General features: G+C 49.3%; 1 protein-coding gene across 4 annotated transcripts; it reads right to left on the reverse strand.

Moving 5' to 3' along the window:
• Nucleotides 1-3,838: 3,838 nt before the first annotated feature.
• On the reverse strand, nucleotides 3,839-23,023 carry Pigq (phosphatidylinositol glycan anchor biosynthesis class Q). Of its 4 annotated transcripts, none has more exons than XM_057776022.1 (11): nucleotides 22,994-23,023; nucleotides 17,658-18,356; nucleotides 11,875-12,006; nucleotides 11,611-11,731; nucleotides 9,675-9,801; nucleotides 9,270-9,423; nucleotides 9,043-9,154; nucleotides 8,533-8,613; nucleotides 7,912-8,026; nucleotides 6,159-6,220; nucleotides 3,839-5,165 (listed from the first exon to the last, which is right to left on the reverse strand). In XM_057776022.1, exons 2-11 carry the CDS (start codon nucleotides 18,344-18,346, stop codon nucleotides 5,013-5,015), a joined length of 1,746 nt encoding a protein of 581 aa, XP_057632005.1. In that variant the 5' UTR covers nucleotides 18,347-18,356; nucleotides 22,994-23,023; the 3' UTR covers nucleotides 3,839-5,012. The 4 variants fall into 4 exon arrangements, with proteins under 4 accessions (XP_057632005.1, XP_057632004.1, XP_057632003.1 ...); XM_057776021.1 differs by lacking the exon at nucleotides 22,994-23,023 and adding an exon at nucleotides 22,077-22,220; XM_057776020.1 differs by lacking the exon at nucleotides 22,994-23,023 and adding an exon at nucleotides 21,355-21,746.
• Nucleotides 23,024-23,515: the final 492 nt, after the last annotated feature.

Here is a 23,515-nt window from a genome sequence, read left to right on the forward strand (position 1 = left end):
TAAGAATGGTGGCTGCACTTGTGTAGGACTGGAGCTTGGTTCCTAGTACCACATCCCACAGCTCACAACACCTACACCTCCATTGTCAGGGGATCAATGCCCACTTCTGCCCATCTTGGGTACCCACATTCACATACACATACACCACACAGACATACATTATTTCTAGAATTATAAATAAACCTTTTTAGATCCTCATGCCAACAATGGCCAAGCTGGATGAAGCTGAGTTGCCATGTCCGGCAGCCACAGAAGAGCAGGTACAGTTTACAGCAGATGCTGGGCCATCGTGGGACAAGCATGTGGAAAAGCCAGGACAGCTACCAGACTCCCACACTAAAACTGTTTCTTTAGCTGTGTGACAACTTCACTGATAGGTGTTCCCAGATTGTACAGAATGGAGGTCAGTAGACAATCCTTCAAGAAAATAGCAAGACACACACACACACACACACCAACTAGGCATGGTGGCTCACACTTCTAATCCCAGTACACTTGGGAGGCTAAAGCAGGAGGACTGTCTCAAGTTCAAGCCCTGGCCTAGAGAAACCCTGCTCAAGCATAGACAGACAGACAGACATAAAGAGGGGTCTTTCCTCTTTTCCCCCAAGGGATTGCTGAACCTAGGCCTTGCCTCCAGGGGCAGGTACCCTTCAAAGGCAGCCACACACTGAGTGACCATCTCCCTCCAAAGTTGAAGACATGGCCTTTATGAGCATCTTGACCCTGTGGACACTGCCACATGGTCTGATACATTATTCAGGGAAGCTTCTGTGAGAGGCCAGTGGCAGGGAAATAGTAAGAGAGCTCTCCTCACCTGCCTTCAGGGACAGGCTTTCCTGCTATTCTCTTGGTCAGGGTATGTTGGGTGGAGGCTCCTGGGCCCAGGAGTGCAGAACCACACTGAGGCCTTCCAGCAGGACTTCTCAGCTCACTTTTGTTTTGTTTTGTTTTTTTTCTCCCTGAGACAGGGTTTTTCTGTGTAACAACTCAAGCTGTCCTGGAACTAGTTCTGTAGTGGCCTCAGAGATCCACCTGCCTCTGCTTCCCAAGTGCTGGAATTAAAGGCGTGCGCCACCACCGCCTGGCTCTCAACTCCCACTTAATCTCTCAAAGGATCCCAGAAGTTCTTACCTGCACTTTTCTTCAGGCTATATTTTTTTGCCCAGGGGTGGCCATTGGCAGGACTCTGGGTCACAGATTAGTAAGAACATCACACCCATCCACAGGTCAACAGGAACCCAGAAAGTCCTGACCTTTGGCTGATGAGGAGTTGAGGACTGAGTCCCTAAAGAACCAGAACCTGCTTCTGAGGGAGATCCTCCCCTGTAGAGGCCACTATGCCCAGACTTGAGGCCAGCCTATGCTCTGATGGCTCTCATCCCCTGAACTAGCAGTAATGTCTGTGAGAGCCTTTCTTCAGAGATGTGAGCCTTGAAACAGTGATGCTCATCCATGGATGCTGACTCTCTGGAAGAGATGGTGGGGAGAAGCCCAGTCCCCCTTTCCAGAGACTGGACACCACAGACAGCTCGTGGCAGGTGAATTCAGGTATTGACTTGACTATATTATAACACTGAGAGTACTGGTTATACTTTATTTTGAGGCTTTCCTTGAGAGTATTTCCATGAACAGAGATGGACCTTTGAGTCTGAGTGCACTGAGCCAGCATGGTGGCTCGCAGGACTCATGGGCAGTAAGACTTAGATGGAGTCGTGAGGGTGGCTCCCATGGTGGCATTAGTGGCTTTAGGAGGAGAGCTGAGCTAGCACACATGCTTTGTTCTCACCATGTGATGACTAGTATCATACTGTTTTGACAAAAAAGGCCCACAACCAGATGCTGCTGACTGATTGGATTCACAGACTCTGGACAAGCCAAATAAACCTCTATCCATAAAGAAATTGCTCTCCTGCATTTTGTTATAATTAGAACTGATTAAGACAAACTTCCCCACCCTGGGGTGGGACCCTAAGTCCTCAGAGAGCTCTGGGAATCATAAAGGGACAGACCCTGGGTCCTGCAACCCATGTCCAGGAAGCTCAGAAGTACCCACAAACAATTCAGTTGGGCTGGAAACAGAAGTCAGCTGATAATTTGTCTAGCACACATTATACTCTGGGTTTGCTCCTTAGTAGTGCAGTGCATAAACTGTGTGTTACAAAACTGTAATTCCCAACACTCAAGAAGTGGAGGCAGGCAGATCATCAGCCAAAGTCATCCTCGGCTACATAGCCAGCTTGAGACCAGCCTGAGATACATGAGACCCTGTTTCAAAATACAAGTTTCAATTACTCAGAAGTCCTGGCCTTAGCTTGGCAGCAAGGAGCGGCCCCACAAGCCTCTCATAGTAGACAGATCAGACACCTGGATGGACATTGCAGTTAGTAGAGAAAGAATGAGGAGGGCAGGCCATTTTCGTGTCCCACCTATCTGTAGACAAGCTTTTAGTTACACCAGGTAAAGTCAGGCATGGTGACACAAACCTTAATCCTAGTACTTGGGAGACAGGCAAATTCATGAGGCTAATCTGATCTACACACATCAAGCTCCAGGACTAGGTAGAGTTAGTAAGTGGATCAAATTTCAATAGTACCCATTCACACAATCAAAATCTGCATCTTCTAGGAGAGCCAATTTCAAAGCTTTTAGTTACAAAGGAAGGCAGCTTGTGATAGGAACCCTGGCAGCTCCTGGGAAAAGCCACCGGTCTGACAGCACTAGGCACCTGTCTACCAAGGTAATGCCCACAGAGACAACAATCCTTGTTGTTACAAATGCATGAGCTATATCTGAGAATAATCAGAAGACCTCCACAGACACAGCTCTCTGCAAAAAGCAACTCTGTGGCTCCAATGCCAGTGTTCTTTCAGCCAGCTCTGGTGCCAGGTCCTGACTGGTCCCCAGAAGGGCAGACAGCCCAGTATTCTGCTGCACAGAATGACAGCTGCCAGGCAAATCTCATGACAGGGCTGCACAAGGGCCAGCTAGGCTGAGCTCAGCAACTTCTCCTAATGGAAGTCCAGGGGTGAAGGGGTGAACACAGGTAGCTAAAGGATGTGTCAGGGTGGCCACGCAGAGTGGAAACGGATGCATACACAGGAAATGGCCACCTGCGTACAGATGGACCCCAAAGGGTTACCAAGCAGCCCAGGTTCAAGGCAAGACAGCTGTGGGGCCTACCTAAAGTGTGACCTCCAGTATTGCAGATGACAGACACCACTTTCAGTGAGCTCTGGATGGGTGCATGACTACAGGGCCCTTTGGCACTTCCCAGCTGGCCTCTACTGCTCCTTTGTGGAGCCCCAGGCTAGGAAGCACTGAGGGCTTCCTCTGCATAACCAGGCCTGGAGTCATCTAAAGACTGCATGCAGATGGTAATGTTAGTTCATATTGGGTGGTGGTGGTGCACGCCTTCAATTCCAGCACTCAGGAGGCAGAGGCAGGCAAATCTTTTAGTTTGAGGTCAGCCTGATCTATATAGCAAGTTCTGGGACAACCAGTGCTACATAGAAGAAACTCTGTCACTCCAGGTCAGTACTCTGCCATGTATGGAATTCACATACTCAGAGCTCAGAGTAGACACCCCACATGCCCGACACCCCTTCTCCACCAGACTGTATGCCTGCCGCTGGAACCAGGGTGAGGCTACGGCCAGAAGCCCCGAGGCCCTAGGTTTGTTCATCTATCTAAGATGTCTTCAAGGGCTTAGGGCTGCACAGACACCAAGCAGTCATTGGAGAAACTTCGGGCAGGAAATGATGGAGGTTGTCATGGAGACAATGCTCCATCAAGCCCACCCACCTAGAGCCTGGCCAGACTTGAATCACACCTGAGCTGATATTCCAAATTCATGAGAGGTTTTTATTGTCACCACAGGGTCAGGACCCATCTTCACCAACCCTCCATTGGGTGCTTAAGGGTTGCTGTGGCCTAGAGCAAAGGGAAGCAGGCACAGACGAACCAATGTAGATAGTCCTGAATGCCGAGAGACAGGCAGGGCTGGCTGCACCTTCCTGCCCCCTAGGGACTAGTTCACATGGGATCCTACTAAGTGGCAGGAAACCCTGGCCATTCCACCTCCCCAAAGTAATTCACACACTGAGCCACAAAAGTGCCTGTCCAGATGGGAGCTGTCTGGTCCTGTAAGGAGTCAATGAGAGAAGAAAATATTTTGCCAAAGGGTCTATCCCCACATGGGGCACTCAGCAAGAGCAGAGCAGCCAGGTGGGCAGGTACCCAATTACCTCACATGGTCTGACTTCAAGCAAAGGGCACCCAGTGGCCAATTAGCAGCACCTTCACAAAGTGATCTCCAGGGAGCAGCAACAAGCAAACCCAGTGAAGCACAGAGTGAGGGATTAGTTTGCTGGGGCAGGGGATCAGGAGCTGCCTCAGTTCCCCAGATGGGAATATTCTGCTGAGGCTTCTGGAGTGCACCAGGTACCCCAGGAGTGGTCCCACCCAATAAAGCAGTCAAGGAAACCTGCCAGCATATCCAGAGCCCTCCTAGGAAGCAGGCTCAGTGCAATGACTGCAATGACCATAACAAACCAGGGGGATCCCCACATAGGTGATGCTAGTGCAGCGGTTCTCAACCTGTGGGTTGCAACTCCTTTGGGGGTCGAATGACCCTTTCATAGGGGTTCCCTAAGACCATAGGAAAACACAGATATTTACATTACAATTCATAACAGTAGCAAGATTACAATTATGAAGTAGTAATGAAAATGTAAGTCTGGGTGTCATCGTAACACGAAGAACTGTATTAAAGGGTCACAGCATTAGGAAGGTTGAGAACCACTGTGCTAGAGAGATGGCATGCAGGAATGGAGCTGACAGGGCCTGAGAGCTAGAGTAGTAACTCAAAGATGAGGCCTGCCTACATTCAGTACACAGTGTCTGGTTGGACCATGTAGGACCTGTGATAAACCACCCATGGTCAGTGCTATCCTGGCAGAGAGGAAGTGCGATGGTTGTGCAGTCGCTATGGGTAGGCTGTGTCCAGATCCTCAGTCCTGTTTGTCCTCTTTCTGCCTCCAGGGGTAGATGAGCTCTCCGAAGAACAGCTTTCGGCACAGGGAACCCCAGGAGTGCTTGGGATGGCAGCCAGAGCTAGGCAGGCGGTAGGTGTGCACCACATGGCTATAGGGCAAGGGGTTTATCTGCAAGGAAAGGGTAATTATTAGTAGGGTGGATGGTCATGGGTGCTTCAGCTGTGTCTACAGAGTAAGGTCTTGAGGGTTGGCATCCTGGGCCTGACTGGCCCTCTGGGGAATCTTCGGCTAGGCAATTATAGAGCCAGCTAGCCCCTGACAAACCTCTGCCTGTGAGATAGCTAAGCTGATCAGCAGAGAGGCGGGCCACACAGCACTGCTTCCCTGAGAAAGGGAGGTGATGGGAGCTCCACGTCCCTTTGGGCAGTAATGCACTAGCCTAGGATCTACTCCGTCTGGGAGCCGGGAAGGGAGAGCTTGCAGACGCTTCAGCATCTGAAAGACATGACACTTGGACTAGGACCAAGATCCAAGTCAGCACCTGGCTGGCCACCCCAAAACTCATTCTGCTCCCTCCCACTGGGAACAAGACCCAAGACTTAAACAATGAAAGAGCCAGGGGTTCAAGTCCAGCAGGAAGTGACTGTTTGTCCTGAGGCCTTTGCTAAGCCATTTCTGCTTCATCACAACCCTGAGCACGATGGGACCCCACTCACAGGCCAGACTAGATATCAATGTCAACTATGTAGACCACAATATGTGTCCCACAACCCTGAGGGGGAAGCTCTAGACACAGGGAGTTATGATACTCAGATGCATACCCCTTAGCCCCACTGGGCCCTTCTGTCTCTGGCCTCTGGGTGATATATCACCAAAGTATCACACCAGCTGACCCCAGCTGTCCTAGAACACAGGCAGAACATTGGGGTGGAGGGGTCCCAGGTCTGAGCAGTAGTGAAGGGCAGGAGTTCTTTTTTTTTTTTTTTTTTTTTTTTTGGTTTTTTCGAGACAGGGTTTCTCTGTGGCTTTGGAGCCTGTCCTGGAACTAACTCTTGTAGACCAGGCTGGTCTCGAACTCACAGAGATCCGCCTGCCTCTGCCTCCCGAGTGCTGGGATTAAAGGTGTGTGCCACCACCGCCCGGCAGGGCAGGAGTTCTTACCTGCATCAGGAGGCGCAGGGGCCTGCCTGCCTCCTGTTCCAGAACTCTGAATTTCACACCAGCTATAAGGAAAGCAAGGTTCTTAGGAAAGAAGGTGGCAAATGTCCACCCCCAATTAGCCTCATTGGTCCCACTGTGAGTTAGCAGAGGCTACTGAGATGGCAATTTCTACAATAAAAGCCCCTCTGAGCCCACCCAGGTGGCAGCAGGTCTGTCTAAGCACACATGGTTGTCTTCTCCACCTTTCCCATCTGCCTCTTTGCTGGGTAGCAGATGCCCTATTAATGGTTCAGTGTCTTACTGACTTCAAGCTTCTAGGTCTGGCTGATGTGGGGACCCACAGCACCCCTGGCTTTTAGTTTGGTCTCCCAGTCTAGGAAATGCCCAGGGACAAAGTTCTTTTTTTTTTTAATTTCATTATTTTTTTGGTTTTGTTTGTTTTTTTAGATTTATTTATTATGTAGACAGTGTTCTACCTGCATGTATGCCTGCAGGCCAGAAGAGGACACCAGATCTCATTACAGATGGTTGTGAGCCACCATGTGGTTGCTGGCAATTGAACTCAGGATCTCTGGAAGAGCAGTCAGTGCTCTTAACCTCTGAGCCATCTCTCCAGCCCCAGGAAGAAAGTTCTTAAAAAAGAGCAGGAAATAGACAGGCAACAGTAGTGCACTCCTTTAATCCCAGCACTCAGGAGGCAAAAACAGGCAGAGCTCTGAGGTCAATTCAAGGCCAGCGGGGTCTACTACAGAGTGAGTTCCAGGACAGCCAGGGCTACACAGAGAAACCCTGTCTAGAAAACAAAAAAGCAGGAAATGAAGCTTCCTTGAAGCCAGTGATGTGAGAAGGGACAAAACCATGGCCTGCTAAGCAAAGTTAACTACCCTGCCCAAGCTACTGGCTCAGGCTAGGGAGAAGGCCCTGCATTCCAGGCTGGGTCTGGGTATATAGTGGCCCACCTGTGTTTGTATCTGAGGTAAAGAAGTAGATGCATAGGGCATGTATGCAACATTGCAAATAAGTCTCTCGCCGCCTCCTGAAGCTAACGGAGAAATTAGCTAGAAGGCTGTTCTCAAAATGTTTTATAGGCATTCCGCAGCACAAAGATGCTTGCAGGCAGACCTAGATATCGGTTCAAAGCCAAGGAACCTGCACGTCCCTATCGGATGGTTCTGAGCTGGCTGAAAGAGTCAAATGAGCATACTGGTCACCTTAGAAATCACCTCAATTAGTGCTGAACATTGGCTATACCAGGTAATTCCAAGGCCCCTGCTGTGTCCAAAGTCCCAAAGATAAATGGGTTATCATGCCTAAACCTCATGCCTAAAAAAGCTAGATTTCACTCAAGGATTCTGGAATCAGAATGCAGAGATTTAGGGGACAGCTTGGGTACTAGGTGATGATCCTCTCACAGTGCAGCAGCCCTCATCCTGGCCTGCTTCCAAGGGCGAGGGTCATCAAAGAGCAGACGTATAGCCTATAACCATATGGAGACAAACTCTCTGAGCACAGACCCTACAACAAGCCTTCCAAACCACAGGAAGGATGAGGCCTTGGGTCTTTGTGTCTCTGAACTTTACTCTTAGGGAGAGAGAGCAGACCGCATGTTCCCAGGGCCAAGTTTATCTTCACTGCTCTGCTCACCCACACTACATAACCAATTCATTCAGGCAGGAGACATATGGCACAGGTGGAAGGCCTGTGGGTGTGTTGTACCATCTGTCAGAAACCAGGCACCCAGCACCCAACTTACCAGCCAGCCTGTAGGGTCGGCAGAGTCGAAGACCAAGAGAATATAGAGGCAGGGAGTTGATGAGGTCCACAAGTAGATGGATTAGGCCCTGCACAGTGATCACCAGGAGCCGGAGCTGTAGCAAAAGTGACATTCAGGGCCACTAACTGGGGCTGAAGTCATACATCAGACAGACTAGGAGGAGAGTAGCCTGATAGACTCTTGAGCTACACTCACTAAGGGTGACCAGAGGGTCAGGAACCCTGGGAAAGCACAGACTCCACCCTAAGGAGACTAAAGGGCTGGCAGCAGGACAGCTGGCACCCCTTCCTAGTAGAGACTGTGCATCCACATTCCCGACACTTACAGAAACCTGGAGGGCCTGAACCACCTGGGTGTCGCTTATCTCATACTGTCCACCCTGGCGCTCAGCACTAAAGTAGGGCTCTTTTATGATCTCATCTACCCACTGTGGGTCCTGACCTCCCCTGTAGCCAGCCATCCCCAGGGCAGGACCCCCCCCCCCCCAACTGCTTTAAGACCAGCACATAGTTAGAGTTCAGAACAGTGCCCTATGTGACTGGCTCCGGCACTGACTAGACTAAGTTCTGTAGGCCCCAGGGTTGGAGGAACTGGGCTCACCAGGGTGAATACCAGGTAGTACAGAGCGGTGGTAGGCAGCAAGAAGATCAGGATGGTGAAGAGCAAGGTCCCAATGAAAAGCTATGGAGAACAAGGACCGGCACACTTGGTATCACAAGACCCAGACCAGGGGAGATCACTCCATCACTGGCCACACACACCCATCCTTAAACTGCAGTTGGGATTTTTTTGCCTCCTGAGCCAGCAAGGTCAAGGAGATGTTCCCTTTACCATGAGGGATGTGTCCACATATCCTGTGGACCTGGTGGCTTGTGGGGAAACAGCCAGCAGGGGACACAGGCATATAGGAGGTTAGGAAAATGGGTGTAGCAGGTCTAGGTAAGCAAATGGAATAAGCCAAAGCAGGCCCTATGTCCACCTGAGGAAAGTCTGCTGGTGCCTCCCCCTAGGTCAGCTGCTGGAAGACAGCTGCAGGATAGCAATGGCTGGTCACTGATAGTGTCCAAGTAGCTGCCCTGACCAGGTCAGCAGGCTCAAAGCTGTAGGTACCTGGTCAAGGTCATAGGAACAGGAATCCACCCGCTGGCGCAGAACATTCCACTTCTTCCCCCGGAACAGACGCCAGAGAGAGGAGAGGCCATAGATCTTCAGGCAGTACAGCCTGTAGGACACAGGCTCATGAGGGCCAGCTGGGGGCCTGTGCCACACCTCACCCATCTGCTCAGACCCTGTTGAGTGCGCACGGCTTAGAAAACTACATGTGAACATATACATACCTGGCACCGTAGACATAGAAGCAGTAGATGTGGAAGGTGAGGAGGGCGATGATGTCCGAAAGGATGGACAGGGCAACAGTCAGTCCTAGGCAGGCTGAGAGGCCCACATGCCACAGGATGTGCTCAATAAAGGGGGACATTAGGTGGATATAGCCTGCAGGATGGAGGTCAGCCATGAGAAGTGCCCAGCAAGGCACAGGGAGCCCCAGTGCCTGAGAATGGGCACCTAACACTTCAGGACACAAGTGAGCACTACCCAGCCATTGGCCCCAGAATTTGACTTGAGCAGCTGGCCCAACACAGTTGGCTTCATACAAATGGGAGGCCAGAAAATGGAAGCAGAGGGGATGGGGCCTGGCTAGGGTGCCCTGCTGGGCTGCCCAACCCTGCCCATTGGGCACTCACTGATCCACAGATGGATGTGGTACAGGAAAAAGCGGCCTAGCACCTGATCCAGTGCCCGATTCATCTTGAGCCCAGCAGGAGCACCCATCAGCCACTGCAGCAGATGCTGGAGCTCCTCAGCCACGCGCTACAGAGACATGGGGCAGGGAAGGGATGACATGGTCACAGAGGTAAGAGGGTGGGTGGGTTGAGGATTGTCCAATGGGCTCCCACCATAGCCAGTCTATCTGGGGCAGGGCAAAGGCAGCCTTAACTTCCTTACTTCCAAGGTTCAGAATCATGTCTTTTAGTGTGGGTGTGCGGGGGTGGAGGGGCAAGGTCTTACTATGTAGCCCTGGCTGTCCTGGAACTCAATATGTAAACCAGGGTGGCTATTCACAGAGATCTGCCAGCCTCTACCTCCTGAGTGCTAGGATTAAAGGCGTGCGCCACCACACCTGGCAAATCATATCTTCTAACATTGCACAGGAGCAATGCCACTGGACCCCGGCCCTGGCCACAGATGATTCCTAAGATCCTGGTCTGAGGCATCTCCCAACAGGCTGGAGTACATAAAGGAATTCCTTGGGCATGTGTTTCCAGGGACATCTACCTCATCCTGATAACTTCCTTTATAGCTCACTATCTTGCTACTTTAGCCCTGGAACCATAGGGCCCTAAGCCCGTGATACCTGGGTATGGCTGAGACTGGACTGACCCTGGCTCAATTCAAACCACTTAGGGGAGCCTAAGAATACTGAAGCTCTCAAAGACCTCTTCTTGTCATTTGCTACCAGAAGTTGAGGCCACCCAGCAATGGCTAGTCCCTCGGGTGAGCCTATCAGGGTCTAGGGAAGCAAGTGTGAGCACTGGAAAGCAGGGCACTCAGAGAAAAAACAAATCAAGTTCAATAAACAGCAGGGGGACTTCAACAGTAAGCAGGAAAAGTGGTCCTGGCTGCCAGGATGGAGTGCCCACACTGGCCACAGTGGGGGAAGTAAGGAGGCTAAGGGATGCTCTACTTGGTCACCAAGGTGAGGCCACAGGAGTAGCTCCTGTATCTTATATGTTCTTCCCAAATCCTTTTGCAACCCTGTGTAAGAGTCTTAGGAGCACTAGGGAAGAGCATAACCTTCTTTATAAATAGGACTTATTTAATATTTAAAGGATAAAAGCCTGGCAGCGGAAAGAGACTCCACTTTTTAATTAAATATTTATGGCTTTTATATATTTTTTTTTTTGCAATTTTGCAAAAAGAAGGATTCAAACAAAGCTGGCCAAGAAACAGAATGTATAAACAGCCTAACCCCTTCCGCCCCAACCCCAGCTTCTCTTTCCTATTGGAAAGACCTCCATATATCTCATAATTCAGGAACTGAGAGGAGCCCACTGCTGCCTCCAGACTCCAGGCCTGGCAACAAACAGACCTGGCATACAGCTGCACTGATGGAGCAGAGAGTGAGCCCATGGGCAGACCCTGAAGGCTTCCACAGGACAGATAGACAGGGCTTTGACTCTGAAGATGAGATGGAGAACTGAAAAGTTCTGAGACTCGGTGGAAATGAGGAAGTAGAGGACAGCAGGAGGGATCAGCATGGATGTGCTGCACATGTCATGCATGGGAACGCTGGGAGCACAGAGGACAGGCCTGGGCCTCTTGTTTCCAGGGAAAGAGCAATCTGGAAGTAGTGACAGGCCAGCAGTCTGGCCAGTCCAACAACAGCCCAGAGCACTGAGGTGTCCCAAGGCTGCCTTTCATCTGGAAGATCAGCTGAGCACGGAAAAGGGTTCCATGAAAGCCTCAACCACAAGTGGCCCCCAGACACTGCCACCTTCAAGAAGAGCACCTAGGGAATGTGTCTGGGGTGAGGCAGGGAATAGCTGCTCCTGCAGCTGAAGCACTGCCTAGGAGGATCCCCCACCCTCAGGATGCTAGGCATCACCCAAATCTACTCACATCAGCCACGGGGACCAGGGCGTTGGCCAGCTGTCCAATTCGGTTATTACTGTGGAGCCAAGAGAGCAGCAGCAGGCCAAGGGCCACATCCAGCAGCACAGAAACCAGCATGTTGGCCTTCCTGGAAGCAAAAAGGGGGAAAGCAGCTGAGAGACAGCTAGACACAGCCTGTGACCCAAGAGAGGCCTGGCTGGAGGCACAATGCAGAGCAGAGGTGGAGAAGAGGCTGGGCCATACTACCCTTCCTGGGAAAGGAAACCATACCTCATTAGCTGCATGGGACTCTGGGCTTTCTCTGTGCTAAAGATGAGTGAGAGGTGCTTCAGTCGGTGCCGGAGCTGTTCACAAGTGGAGAGCTTGCTTCTGATGAAAGAAAGGGGCCACAGCTTCCACAGCCTGGGGAGAATATAAGGGCTGAGGCTGATAGCTCCAGCCTTCAGTTCCTTAGTTTTCCAGCCAAGGTCCCTCACTCTAGAGAGAAAGGGCCAGATCCACTCAGCCTAAGCTCTTTGGTTCCACTCCAAAGCTCAGCAAGGCCAAGGCAAGTATGAAAGTCAACATGACCAAGCAAGGATGCATAGGTGTGAAATGTACAGCCTACCAGCCAATACGAAGATGAGTCTCAGGCTGGGCGGTGGTGGCGCACACCTTTAGTCCCAGCACTGGGGAGGCAGAGGCAGGCAGATCTCTGAGTTCAAGGCCAGCCAGGGCTGTTACACAAAGAGACCCTGTCTCGAAAAAAACAAAACAAAACAAAACAAAAAAGTAAGTCTCAAAATGGCTAAAAGTGAGTCAGGAATGTTGGCACATGCCTTTAATTCCAGCTCAGGAGACAGACAGATCTCCGAGTTTGAGGCCAGCTTGGTCAGGGCTACCTATCGAAGGCCATGGAAGTATACAAGTACATAGAAGACGATAACTAGTGTTCAGATGTCAAGCCACCAGAGGAATGATTCTCTAATGGAGAATTCCGTCCAGGCAGGGCCTGCAGGACCACCAACTCTGGAAACTGTTGCTCCTGACTGTACTTTCACAATTGCTAAAGCAGCTATGGTGTCTCCCCAATACCTGCACTGTAGTGTGCAATTTCACATGATATGTATGTATAATCTCATGATTGCATCTCAATCTTTTTGTTTGTTTGTTTTTCAAGACAGGGTTTCTCTGTGTAGCCCTGGCTGTCCTGGAACTTGCTTTGTAGACCAGGCTGGCCTCAAACTCACTGAAATCCACCTGCCTCTGCCTCCCGAGTACTGGGATTAAAGGTGTGCATCACCACCGTCCAGCTTATGATTGCATCTCAATCTTATGGGCACATATATCTGTGGATGGACAGGAAGATGACTTCCTATCAAGTTGTATGTTTTAGATATATAGAAAATATACTAGGATATGCTTCATAACTAGATCATTTGTTCCATGAGAACTGTAAGACACTTAAAAGCCTGCTTTATTCTTTTTACTCAGACTCATATCAGAAAACAACAATTTCTCCTCAGTTCAGACAAACTACACACAATTAGCTCATTTTTACCTCAGAGCAAGTTCAAACTAGACCAAAGGTTTTTGTATATGAATGTTAAATTAAAAACTTTACACTTATGCACAAGGTCAGAATCACAGGTGTCTAGCCAAGGTTATTAACACAAAGAAGACTAAAAAATCATGCCAATTCTTTGCTTGCCAAGTCTAGTTGATAAAAGAACTATGTCTTAGGTCTGGAGAGATGGCTCAGAGGTAAAGAGCACTGGCTGCTCTTCCAGAGGTCCTGAGTTCAATTCCCAGCAACCACATGGTGGCTCACAGCCATCTGTAATAAGATCAAATAAGAACTGGTGTCCTCTTCTGGCCTGCAGGATACATGCAGGAAGAACCCCGTATACATAACAAATAAAAATCTTAAAAAAAAAAAGGAACTATGTCTTGCAGCTTGTCTCACTGGGCGCTGTGTCTCTGGCTTCTGGTCACGGTCTTACACTAGAAACCTTGAAATTGTGTGTTGCCATGATAAATGGCTCTGCCCTCATCACTCACCCAAGGAATGCACTATGACCAGTGAGATGTGACCCTTGTAACATTTTTTTATTCCCTTAAACCTCCTGTAAAAAGTATTTTTTAGGCTAGATGGAAAAAGAAGCAAGGAGTATTGGAACAGAATTGAAACAAAAGAGAACTAGAAGCTGCAGAGGTAAAACCAGAGCCAGCAGAATAAAGAACATGACTCAAACAGCACATATGGGAGTTACTCTGTAACCCTCGGACTAGAAATGCCCTAAATTCCTTTAGCTACGCTGAGGCTTCTAACCTGAACCCTAGCTACCGTTAGCTACCCAGCCTTTAATTCCAGCACTTGGAAGATAGGAACAGGTGGATCTCTATGAGTTCAGAGACATCCTGGTCTATAGAACAAGTTTCAGGACAGCCAGGGCTACAGAGAAACCCTGAGAAACCCTGTCTCAAAAAAAAAAAGAAAAAAAAAAAAGGCCCCAAAATGGGGATTAGGTCACCTCCCACCCACCTAGGATAGCCCTGCCTACTAGATTGTAACCCAGCTCAGCAAGGTTCTGCTGGGCTTTCCAGCAAGACTGAATTCCTTATAAAAGGAGGCATGGAAATGTTTCCACAGATCAGATGCTCACACAGTGAGAGATGTCTCTAAGCCAAGGAGGAAGTGCTTGACAGCACCTGGCTGCACCCATGTGAGCCAGGACATGCATGGAGGAGCACAAAGGGTAGCAACAGGAGCCATATTCCCACATAGAGCCCTGCCGGAGGTGGGCGGGACCTAAGGACTCCTGGGGCGAGCAGAGCTGTGTGTAACCTTGGTGCAGGGAGCAGGACTTGACCTTGGAAGATTTAAAGGCCCCTCTCCTGAAACTCCCAGCGATTCCACTGAAATCAGGAACAAGACAAGGTTGTCCACTCTCTCCATATCTATTCAATATTTCTTAAGGTCCTAACTAAAGCAATAAGACATCAGAGGGAGATCAGTGGATACAAATTGGAAAAGAAGTTGTCAAACTCTTACTGTTGATGATATGATAGTTTACATAAGTGATCCCAAAAATTCTACCAAGGAACTTCTACAACTTATAAACACTTTCAGCAATGTAGCAGGTTACAAGATTAACTCAAAAAAAATAAAAAATAAAAAAATAAAAAAAAAAACAGTAGCCCTCCTGTACACAGATGATAAAAGTGCTGGGGAAGAAATTAGAGAATCAACACCCTTCGGGCGGTGGTGGCGCACGCCTTTAATCCCAGCACTCGGGAGGCAGAGGCAGGCGGATCTCTGTGAGTTCAAGACCAGCCTGGTCTACAAGAATCAACACCCTTCACAACAGCCACAAATAGCATAAAATATCTTGGAGTAACTCTAACCAAACAAGTGGAAGACTTGTATGACAAGAACTTTAAAGAAAGAAATTGAAGAAGACACCAGAAAGTGGAAAGATATCCCATGCTCTTGGGTAGGCAGAATTAACATAGTAAAAATGGCAATTTTAACAAAAGCAATCTACAGATTCAACACAATGCCCATCAAAATCCCAGCAAAATTCTTCAAAGACCTCAAAAGAATGGTATTAAACTTCATACGGAAAAGCAAAAAACCCAGGATAGCCAAAACAATCCTGTACAATAAAAGAACTTCTGGAGGCATCACAATCCCTGACTTCAAACTCTACTACAGAGCTACAGTACTGAAAACAGCCTGGTGTCGAAATAAGAACAGACAGGAGGGCCAATGGAAGCGAACAGAAGACCCGGATATCGATCCACACATGTTTGAACACCTGATCTTTCATAAATAAAGCAAAAAATAGCTGGGTGGTGGTGGCGCATCCCTTTAATCCCAACACTTGGGAGGCAGAGGCAGGAGGATCTCTGTGAGTTTGAGGCCAGCCTGGTCTACAAGAGCTAGTTCCAGGACAGACTTCAAAGCCAGTGAGAAAACCTGTCTCGAAAAACCGAAAAAAAAAAAAAAAAGACCCAGTAAAGAAGCCAAAAAAAATCAAATGGACAAAAAGAAAGCATATTTAACAAGTGGTGCTGGCATAACTGGATATCAACATGTAGAAAAATGAAAATAGACCCGTATCTATCACCATGTACAAAACTCAAGTCAAAATGGATCAAAGACCTCAACATAAAGCCAGCCACACTGAACTTTATAGAAGAGAAAGTGGGAAGTACACTTGAACGCATTGGCACAGGAAACCACTTCCTAAATAGAACCCCAGCAGCACAGACATTGAGAGAAACAATTAATAAATGGGACCTCCTGAAACTGAAAAGCTTCTGTAAAGCAAAGGACACGGTCAACAAGACAAAACAACAGCCTACAGAATAGGTAAAGATCTTCACTAACCCCACATCAGACAGAGGTCTGATCTCCAAAATATACAAAGAATTCAAGAAATTGGACACCAAAAGATCACGTAATCCAATAAAAAAATGGAGTACCGACCTAAACAGAAAACTCTCAACAGAGGAATCTAAAATGGTTGAAAGACACTTAAGGAAATGTTTAACATCCTTAGTCATCAGAGAAATGCAAATCAAAACAACTCTGAGATTCCATCTTACACCTGTAAGAATGGCCAAGATCAAAAACACTGGTGACAACTTATGCTGGAGAGGTTGTGGGGAAACCTTCTGCATTGCTGGTGGGAATTCAAGCTGGTATTTCTCAGAAAATTAGGAAACAACCTTCCTCAAGACCCAATAATACCACTTTTGGGTATATATCCAAAGGATGCTCAGTTGTGCCACAAGGACATGTGCACAACTATGTTCATAGCAGCACTGTTCGTCATAGCCAGAACCTGGAAACAACCTAAATGCCCCTCAACCGAAGAATGGATAAAGAAAATGTGGAGCCGGGCGGTGGTGGCGCACGCCTTTAATCCCAGCAATCGGGAGGCAGAGGCAGGCGGATCTCTGTGAATTCGAGGCCAGCCTGGTCTACAAGAGCTAGTTCCAGGACAGGCTCCAAAACCACAGAGAAACCCTGTCTCGAAAACAAAACAAAACAAAACAAAAACAAAAACAAAAACAAACAAAAAAAGAAAAACTACCTTATTTCAAAAAGAGAGGCAGAGTTGAGAGAGAAAGTTAAGAGAGAACATTTGTGAGAGAAAGAGGCCCCCAGGCTCTCATTCACAAGCTAAACTATGGTACTACCCAGCACTCCCAGGACTTAGGAACTTCTCCAAGTCTCTAGAGAGCCTAGGTGAGGGCTACCACCCAGACAACTGACCGGCCTAGAGAGGAACTATATCAGCGGATGAAGCCAGCTGTGGGGAGGACAAAGAAGCAGGGGAGTGGGCAGCTCTATGTCCTCACAGGCCAAACAACTCCAAGAAGGGCAGATAGTGACCTTTAATCCCAGCACTCCCAGAAGAAAGAAAGGCAGAGTTTGAGGCCAGCCTGGTCTACTTAGTGATAGTGAGTTCCTGGCCAGCCAAGGCCACATAGCTGGGATGCTGTCTCAAAACGAACAAACAAATAAACAAAACCAAGACGAGTTAAAGAGGGAAGTGTTAGGGAGCACTTGCTCGGAGAGCTCATAGAGAAAATGCCGGCTTAATTCCCAGCACTCACATGGTGGCTCAGAACAATCTGGAACTCCAGTTCCAGAGGATCTGACCCTCTCTTGACACACACAATACACATATATAAATGCAGGCAAATATTCATACATATAAATTTGTTTAAAAGCTACAATAACCCAGTTTTGTGTTCTTCAGGTTTCTTTTTTAGGCACCTGAAGTATCTGTGGTTTGTTCTATTCCCGAACTGATGGGCCTCACACAATCACAGGCTCCCAGGGGAAAATGCTAGACCAGGAAGTGACACAGGAACAACAGCCTCTACTAGGACATCCTCTGAGATGCAAAGGGAGGAAAGGTAAGATGAGAACTGGCTCCCAGAACAAGCACCTCAGGATGGACTCTGGCTGTCATTGTCACTACACACGGAAGGGAGAGACCATGACTCTCAGGGGATCAACTTCTTGCTCTACCTGTCCAGTCTGCTGTACCTACCAGCTAGCACTAGCTGCAGAGAGCAGGGACAACAGAGAAGCCAGCAGCAGGCAGACAGGCCCCGAAGCCCGCTTTGCCAACTCCACAAGTATGCTCGCCTCCATGCCGTCTGACTGCCAGTGGCTCAGGCGGACCGGGCCCTCATCAAACTGGTCATTTTGGAAGAGCACCTCACTGCGCGCCACTGTGTCAAAGATGTCAGCTAGGCCTCCAGTGCTGGCTGTGGTCTCTCCATCCTGGCAGCCAGGCAGTACTGCTGGGGGATGCAGCCAGGAGAGCAGCAGCTTGCGCTGATCGTAGAAGATGAGCATGACCTGGTCTTCAGTGGGTGTGCCCAGAGTAGTGGACATCTGATGGTAAGTGGCCTTGCAGCTCCAGAACCTGGTACCCTTCTCCCGGCATAGCTGCAACCAGGGATCATGGGAGAAGATGGCACCTAGGCCTTCTAGGAAATGCCCCAGGTTCTCCTCGGGTTCCTGCTGACGGTGGCACCAGGTGCCTAGCACAGCCACTTGTACTTGGCTGGCCTTCTGCACCTGAGCCAGGAGCTTCTTGACTTGAATGGGGATGAAGGGAAAGTGCACCACAGCCAGGATCACGGCACTATTCTGCTCCGGGACCCATCGTCCCACTAGCAGGCCACTGTCTGCCGAGGCACAGCACGTGGGGAAGAAGGTCTTGAGCACCATGCCGGGGGCCCTGGAAGAGAAGAGAGTGTTGGTTTAGAGCTACTGCCACTCTGTGGCTGCTAGATGCTGTGCCAGGCTTATTCATCTGGCCACAGGTTGGAAAAGCACAGTTGTGGATTTGATGGCAGAGACTGGGTCATGGCTCTGCATCTCACAGGGACTGAACTCTTCCAAGCACTGACCCAGGAAGAAGCACTATGTGTGCAATGGCAAGCTACTGCCTCCTTATGTTCTGAATCAAGCAGCCTGAAGCAGGGCAAAGTAAGGTTCCCAGACAGATGCCACTGATAAGGGGACTGAGCCTGAGCTCTTTCAGGACCTAATGAGAAAGGATTCCTTCTGTGTTTCATATGTAAACGCACACAGTACGAGCATGTACACAAATCCTAGCTTTAACAAACAAGAAGTCAACTGTTAGGCACTCCTGTAATTCCAGCAGTGGAGAGGTGGAGGCTGGTGTACCTGGAGTTCAAGGGCAGTCTTTAAAAAGAGAGGAGTGAGAAGAGGAGGAGGAGGAAACAGAAAAAAGGATGGTTCTTAGCTAGTTTCTGTACTCAGACGGCTAAAGCAGGAAGATCACTACTATGAGTTCAAGGCCAGCCTGGTCTGCACGTGGGAATACAAAATAAGGCATCATCTCAAATAGCAACAAACAGGATTTACTTAAACAAGAATTAAAAGTTTAAAATCTGGGGCTGAAGAGCTAGCTCAGGGGTTAGGAGTACTTGTTGCTTTTGCAGAGGACCTGGTTTGATTCCCAACATGCATATGGTGACTCACAACCATCCACAGCTCCACTTCTAGCAGATCCATTGGCACCAGGCACACGTGTGATGCACATACATACATGCACGCAAAACCTCATACACATAAAGTAAATAAATCTAAAAAAAAATAATAAATCTGTTTTGGAGGGCAAGGAATGGTTTTCTTTCTTTCTATATAATTTATTTTTTATTTTATGTTTATTGGTGTTTTTTCTGCATGTATGTCTGTGTGAGAGACAGTTGTGAGTTGCCATATGGGTGCTGGGAATTAAACGCAGGTCCTCTGGAAAAGCAGCCAGTGCTCTTAACTGCTGAGCCATCTCTCCAGCTCAGGATGATTTTCAAAGGTAGAATGCTTGCCTAACACGGCCAGCATTCTGAGTTTGATCTTCAATAACACTAATAGTAATAATAATAATAACAACAACCAACAAAATAAAAGCAAATGAAACAAACTAGTTTGGGGCTCAGGAAAATCAGATGCACACATACGGCACTGGTCCTAGAACTGGGTCTAGGGCCTAGAACTCAGAGGGAACCTCTCCTTCTGTAGCAGGGAGCATGTCCTCCTGCCCCTGGGGTCAGAGAACAAATCAGGCAGGAAGAGTGTAAATTCAAGTCCTGCCTGGTCTACAGAGTCATATTAAGGCTAACCGGGTCAGTGGAGTGAGAATTCTGTCTTAAAAAGGAAAAAAGGCAAGTCAGGCAGTGGTGGTGCACACCTTTAATCCCACCCAGCACTTGGGAAGCAGAAGCAGATGGATCTCTGTGAATTTGAGGCCAGCCTGATCTACACAGCAAGTTTCAGGACAGGCTCCAAAGCTACAGGGAAACCCTGTCTCAAAAAACCAGAAAGACAAAAGACACAGCAGCTACAAATCTTTCATTCTGTGGCCCCTGCACCTTTCCCTCCATGCCCTCTGACTGCCAGTGGCTCAGGTGGACCGGGCCCTCATCAAAATGGTCATTTCGGAAGAGCACCTCACTGTGAGTCACCATGTCAAAGATGTCAGCTAGGCCTCCAGTGCTGGCTGTGGTCTCTCCATCCTGGTAGCCAGGCAGTACTGTTGGTAGATGCAGCCCATAGAGCAGCTATTTGGGGGCTGTAGGATTCCTCATAGGCATTCCTGCTAAACCAAACTGCTGGGTAGTTAGCAGGGTTGGGGTACAATTGCTTTTTCTTAGATAATACCCCATCTTGCCAGTGTGAAGGACACAGCAATCCTGAGCAAAGAACTCCCCCCAACCCCAGTTTTGGATCCTTTCCTGAGGAAACACAGATCTTGTGATGAACCCAAGGTTCCTGGTCCAGGGTTCACGCAAAACCCTTGGACATGATGGGTACTCATCCCACAGACAAACGCCCAGGGCTTGTGCAGCTGCTCCCCTCCCTGCAGGTAAGCCGGCCCAGAGACCTTGCATAAACAACTTAAAAAGGGTTTTGTTTTTCTAAAACTGAGGGTTAGACTTAGGGTCTCATATGAGCTCTGAGTCCAGGCCAAAGCTGAGAGCTCTAAAGGGAACGGTCAATTCAGCATAGCCTAAGCTTTTCTGGAACAACCCTGCAATGATACACCAGCTCAGTGAAATACCATCTGACTCTCCTGGGGAACACTTCACAGGAACCAAGGGAAAATGCTCCAACAGTATGGGGAGAGAAATGCCCTTGGTCTGATTATAAACAGATGTTGGGGAGGGGCTAGTTTTGAATCTGCTCACAATGAGTGAATTCAATGAGCTGTATACATAATTTGTGCACATCCTTTCTGTAGAGAATGCTTCACTTAAAGTTTACCTTTAAAAAAAAAGCAAAGCAAAACAAAAAAGCATCACAGGTCAAAGGAAAAAGGCAGATGCAGAGGTTGGTGTTCTGATCTGTGGGGTACTGGGAGAACTCAAAGTAGTTATGGGGCAAATTGCCACCCTCACTCCCAGCTCGGCCTCCAGAACCACTGAAGTGTGCTTCTACTGGGCTGCTGGGATTCCAGCAGCAGCAAAAGATGAAAGAGCAGGCAATCGATACAAGAGGTGAGAGGCTGGAGAGAGAAAGGCAGAAACCCGGGCAGTGCAAACATCTTTAAAGATTAAAAGAACAGCCCACACCTGGATAAGCTGCCTGTGCTAGGAAGAAGCCAGTTCTACAACAGCCCATTCCCGGATGGGTTTAATAGAAAGAGGCCTCAGGAAGTCTCTTTGCCGAACTCCCAGTCAGACTTCAGTAGAAGGAGAACTACTGCTTACCTCCCCTGCATGGACAGGCTTGAGGGATGGCCCAGTTAGGAGAGGCCAGGGACACATCATAGCTGAAACTCTCCTTTGTGAAGGTTCACATTGGCTCCAAGTTCAAAACAACCAAAAACAAAATAAAAACTACTTTTCTGGCTGGGGATGTAATTCAGATGGTAGGGTGCTTGCCTAGCTTGCTGGAGATCCTGTACTCAGTCCCCCAAACCTCACAAACCCGGTAATAGCAGTGCACGTCTGCCATGGGGAAGTGGAGGCAGGAAGTAAAAAAAAAAATTCAAGGTCATCCATTGCTATTCTGGGACTCTGAGAGGTCAATCTGGGCTATAAGAGACCCTGTCCAGAAACACTTTCTTGCCTGTGTGAATCTTTCCTTTTTCATTTCAAAAGGAGGTGGTAAATCTGTTTCCGATCTATACTATACTAGGGTCAAGGACAAGCGTGAGCCTCTCCGCGGTGCTCCAGGAATAATCTAGCTAGTCCCCGCCTGGAGGGGAGGAGGGGCCGCTCGGCGCCCTCAAGCTCGGGACTGCAGGCCAGACCCACAACGGGTGCCGCCGAGCCTGGAGGTCAGCTGCGGAGTGGCCGCCGCTCTCTCCACTCCGGCCTCCTGATCTCCCATTTCAGAGTATTTGAAGACAGGCACTGAGAACCAAGAGGCCTGCGCTGCCTCGGGATTTTCTCCTGCTCTCCCGGCCCCGCCGCCCACTAATGCTCACCGGCTGCTTCCCTGGGCCGCGTCCCCGAGTGGTAGGGAAGGGACTGGGTTGGGCACCACGTCTGGCGGGCCCGGGAGGACGAAGGTGCTCGAGGCCCCCAGGCCCGCCGCGGGACATCAGCCCCATTTCCGCCGGCTCCGCGCGTTGCCGCGCGACGGTCCAGTCTCCAATCGTGCCCGGGCTGTTCACCAACTGAGCCCGAGAGTTCCGCGTGCGCGACTCCAGCCTTCAAACCTACGCCCGCCTTAACTATCCTGAAAGACTGGGTGAAACCAGCCTTTAGGGACCCAGATCGCTTTATTCTCACCTTCATGCCCTAAGTCCCGGGCGTTTCCATCTATCTCTCTACATTGCAGGTAGGGTGCACGCCGACACATTTGGGCCGCCTAGTCCGAGAAAAACGCAGCAACTAATGTTTATTGAGCATCCACTTACACGCAAAGACCATACTTTGTCCATTAATCCCCCACAACATAATGATCAGGGCATACTGGGATAACCTGGAGGGGAGACAGGTGTGGTGGTATAACCACGGATCTCAATGTCCAGATGACAGACTGGGTGTGCCACCCCATACCCTGAAGGGGCAAAAGCAAATGCTTTTTTCTTGCTCCTTCCCACATGAAGTTCAGGACTGAAACCCGGATTCTTACTGAGTAAGCCCCCCCCTGTCCCCCCCCTCCTCCCCTTCCAGATCTCATTTGTAATGTGGGAGGAAAGGCCAGTTTTCCTGTCTTGAATAGAAAGGCCATCAAGAATCTTTCCAGTACCCCACCCAAGAGCTGGAGTGGTTTGGACCCGGATTGCAGGAGAAACAGAAGGCATCTTCCAAAAGGGACATGTCCAGGAGAGTACCTTGAGACCCAACCCTTGCCATGTGCTCCTTCCAGGACTTACCCCTCTAATTTGTCCCTTACCTCTGTTGGGTCCAGAGTTGTCACTGGAGGCTCAAGAATGGGGATGTCTCTGAGGGTGTGGGGGGCACTTAGAGACCACACCCTTGCCCCAAGCTGCCCAGCCCAACCTAGCCACACCCTCCCTGCCTGCCTGCCTGCCTGCCTCTGATTAGGATATAGGGGTTGGGGCACCTGGCAGGAGATCTTGCCTGGCTATGTACTGGCTGGAGGCCTCAGCACCCAGGATCTGTAGCTTCAAGTGCCACCTCAAAGCTCAGGCCTCCTGAGACCCAAGCTAGCAGATATAGAGACTGGGTGACCCTTGGGGTTTGGGGCATGAAAGGCCAGGGGCATACTGAACAGGGACATGGAGCTAACTCCGTTTAGAGCCTTCTGGGGAGGTGGTGATTCATGGCTGCTTCATAGACGGGGGCACGTGCCAAGAGGAAATCAGAAGGCCTGCTAAGGCCAGGTGTCAAAGCAGGCTCAGCAGCCCCCCAGAAGCCCATCAATCTCCCATGAAGGTGTAAAGGACTCAGGGCT

This window comes from Chionomys nivalis, chromosome 7 (assembly GCF_950005125.1).
Source record: "Chionomys nivalis chromosome 7, mChiNiv1.1, whole genome shotgun sequence".
In the NCBI taxonomy this organism is placed as follows: Eukaryota; Metazoa; Chordata; class Mammalia; order Rodentia; family Cricetidae; genus Chionomys; species Chionomys nivalis.

Coding starts and splice junctions, on each gene's coding strand:
- Pigq (XM_057776020.1), bottom strand. Junction 9,155..9,269: donor TTCTATGTCTACGGTGCCAG/GTATGTATATGT, acceptor TGTGTCCTACAG/GCTGTACTGCCTGAAGATCT. Junction 8,614..9,042: donor GTTCCTATGACCTTGACCAG/GTACCTACAGCT, acceptor TGTTCTCCATAG/CTTTTCATTGGGACCTTGCT.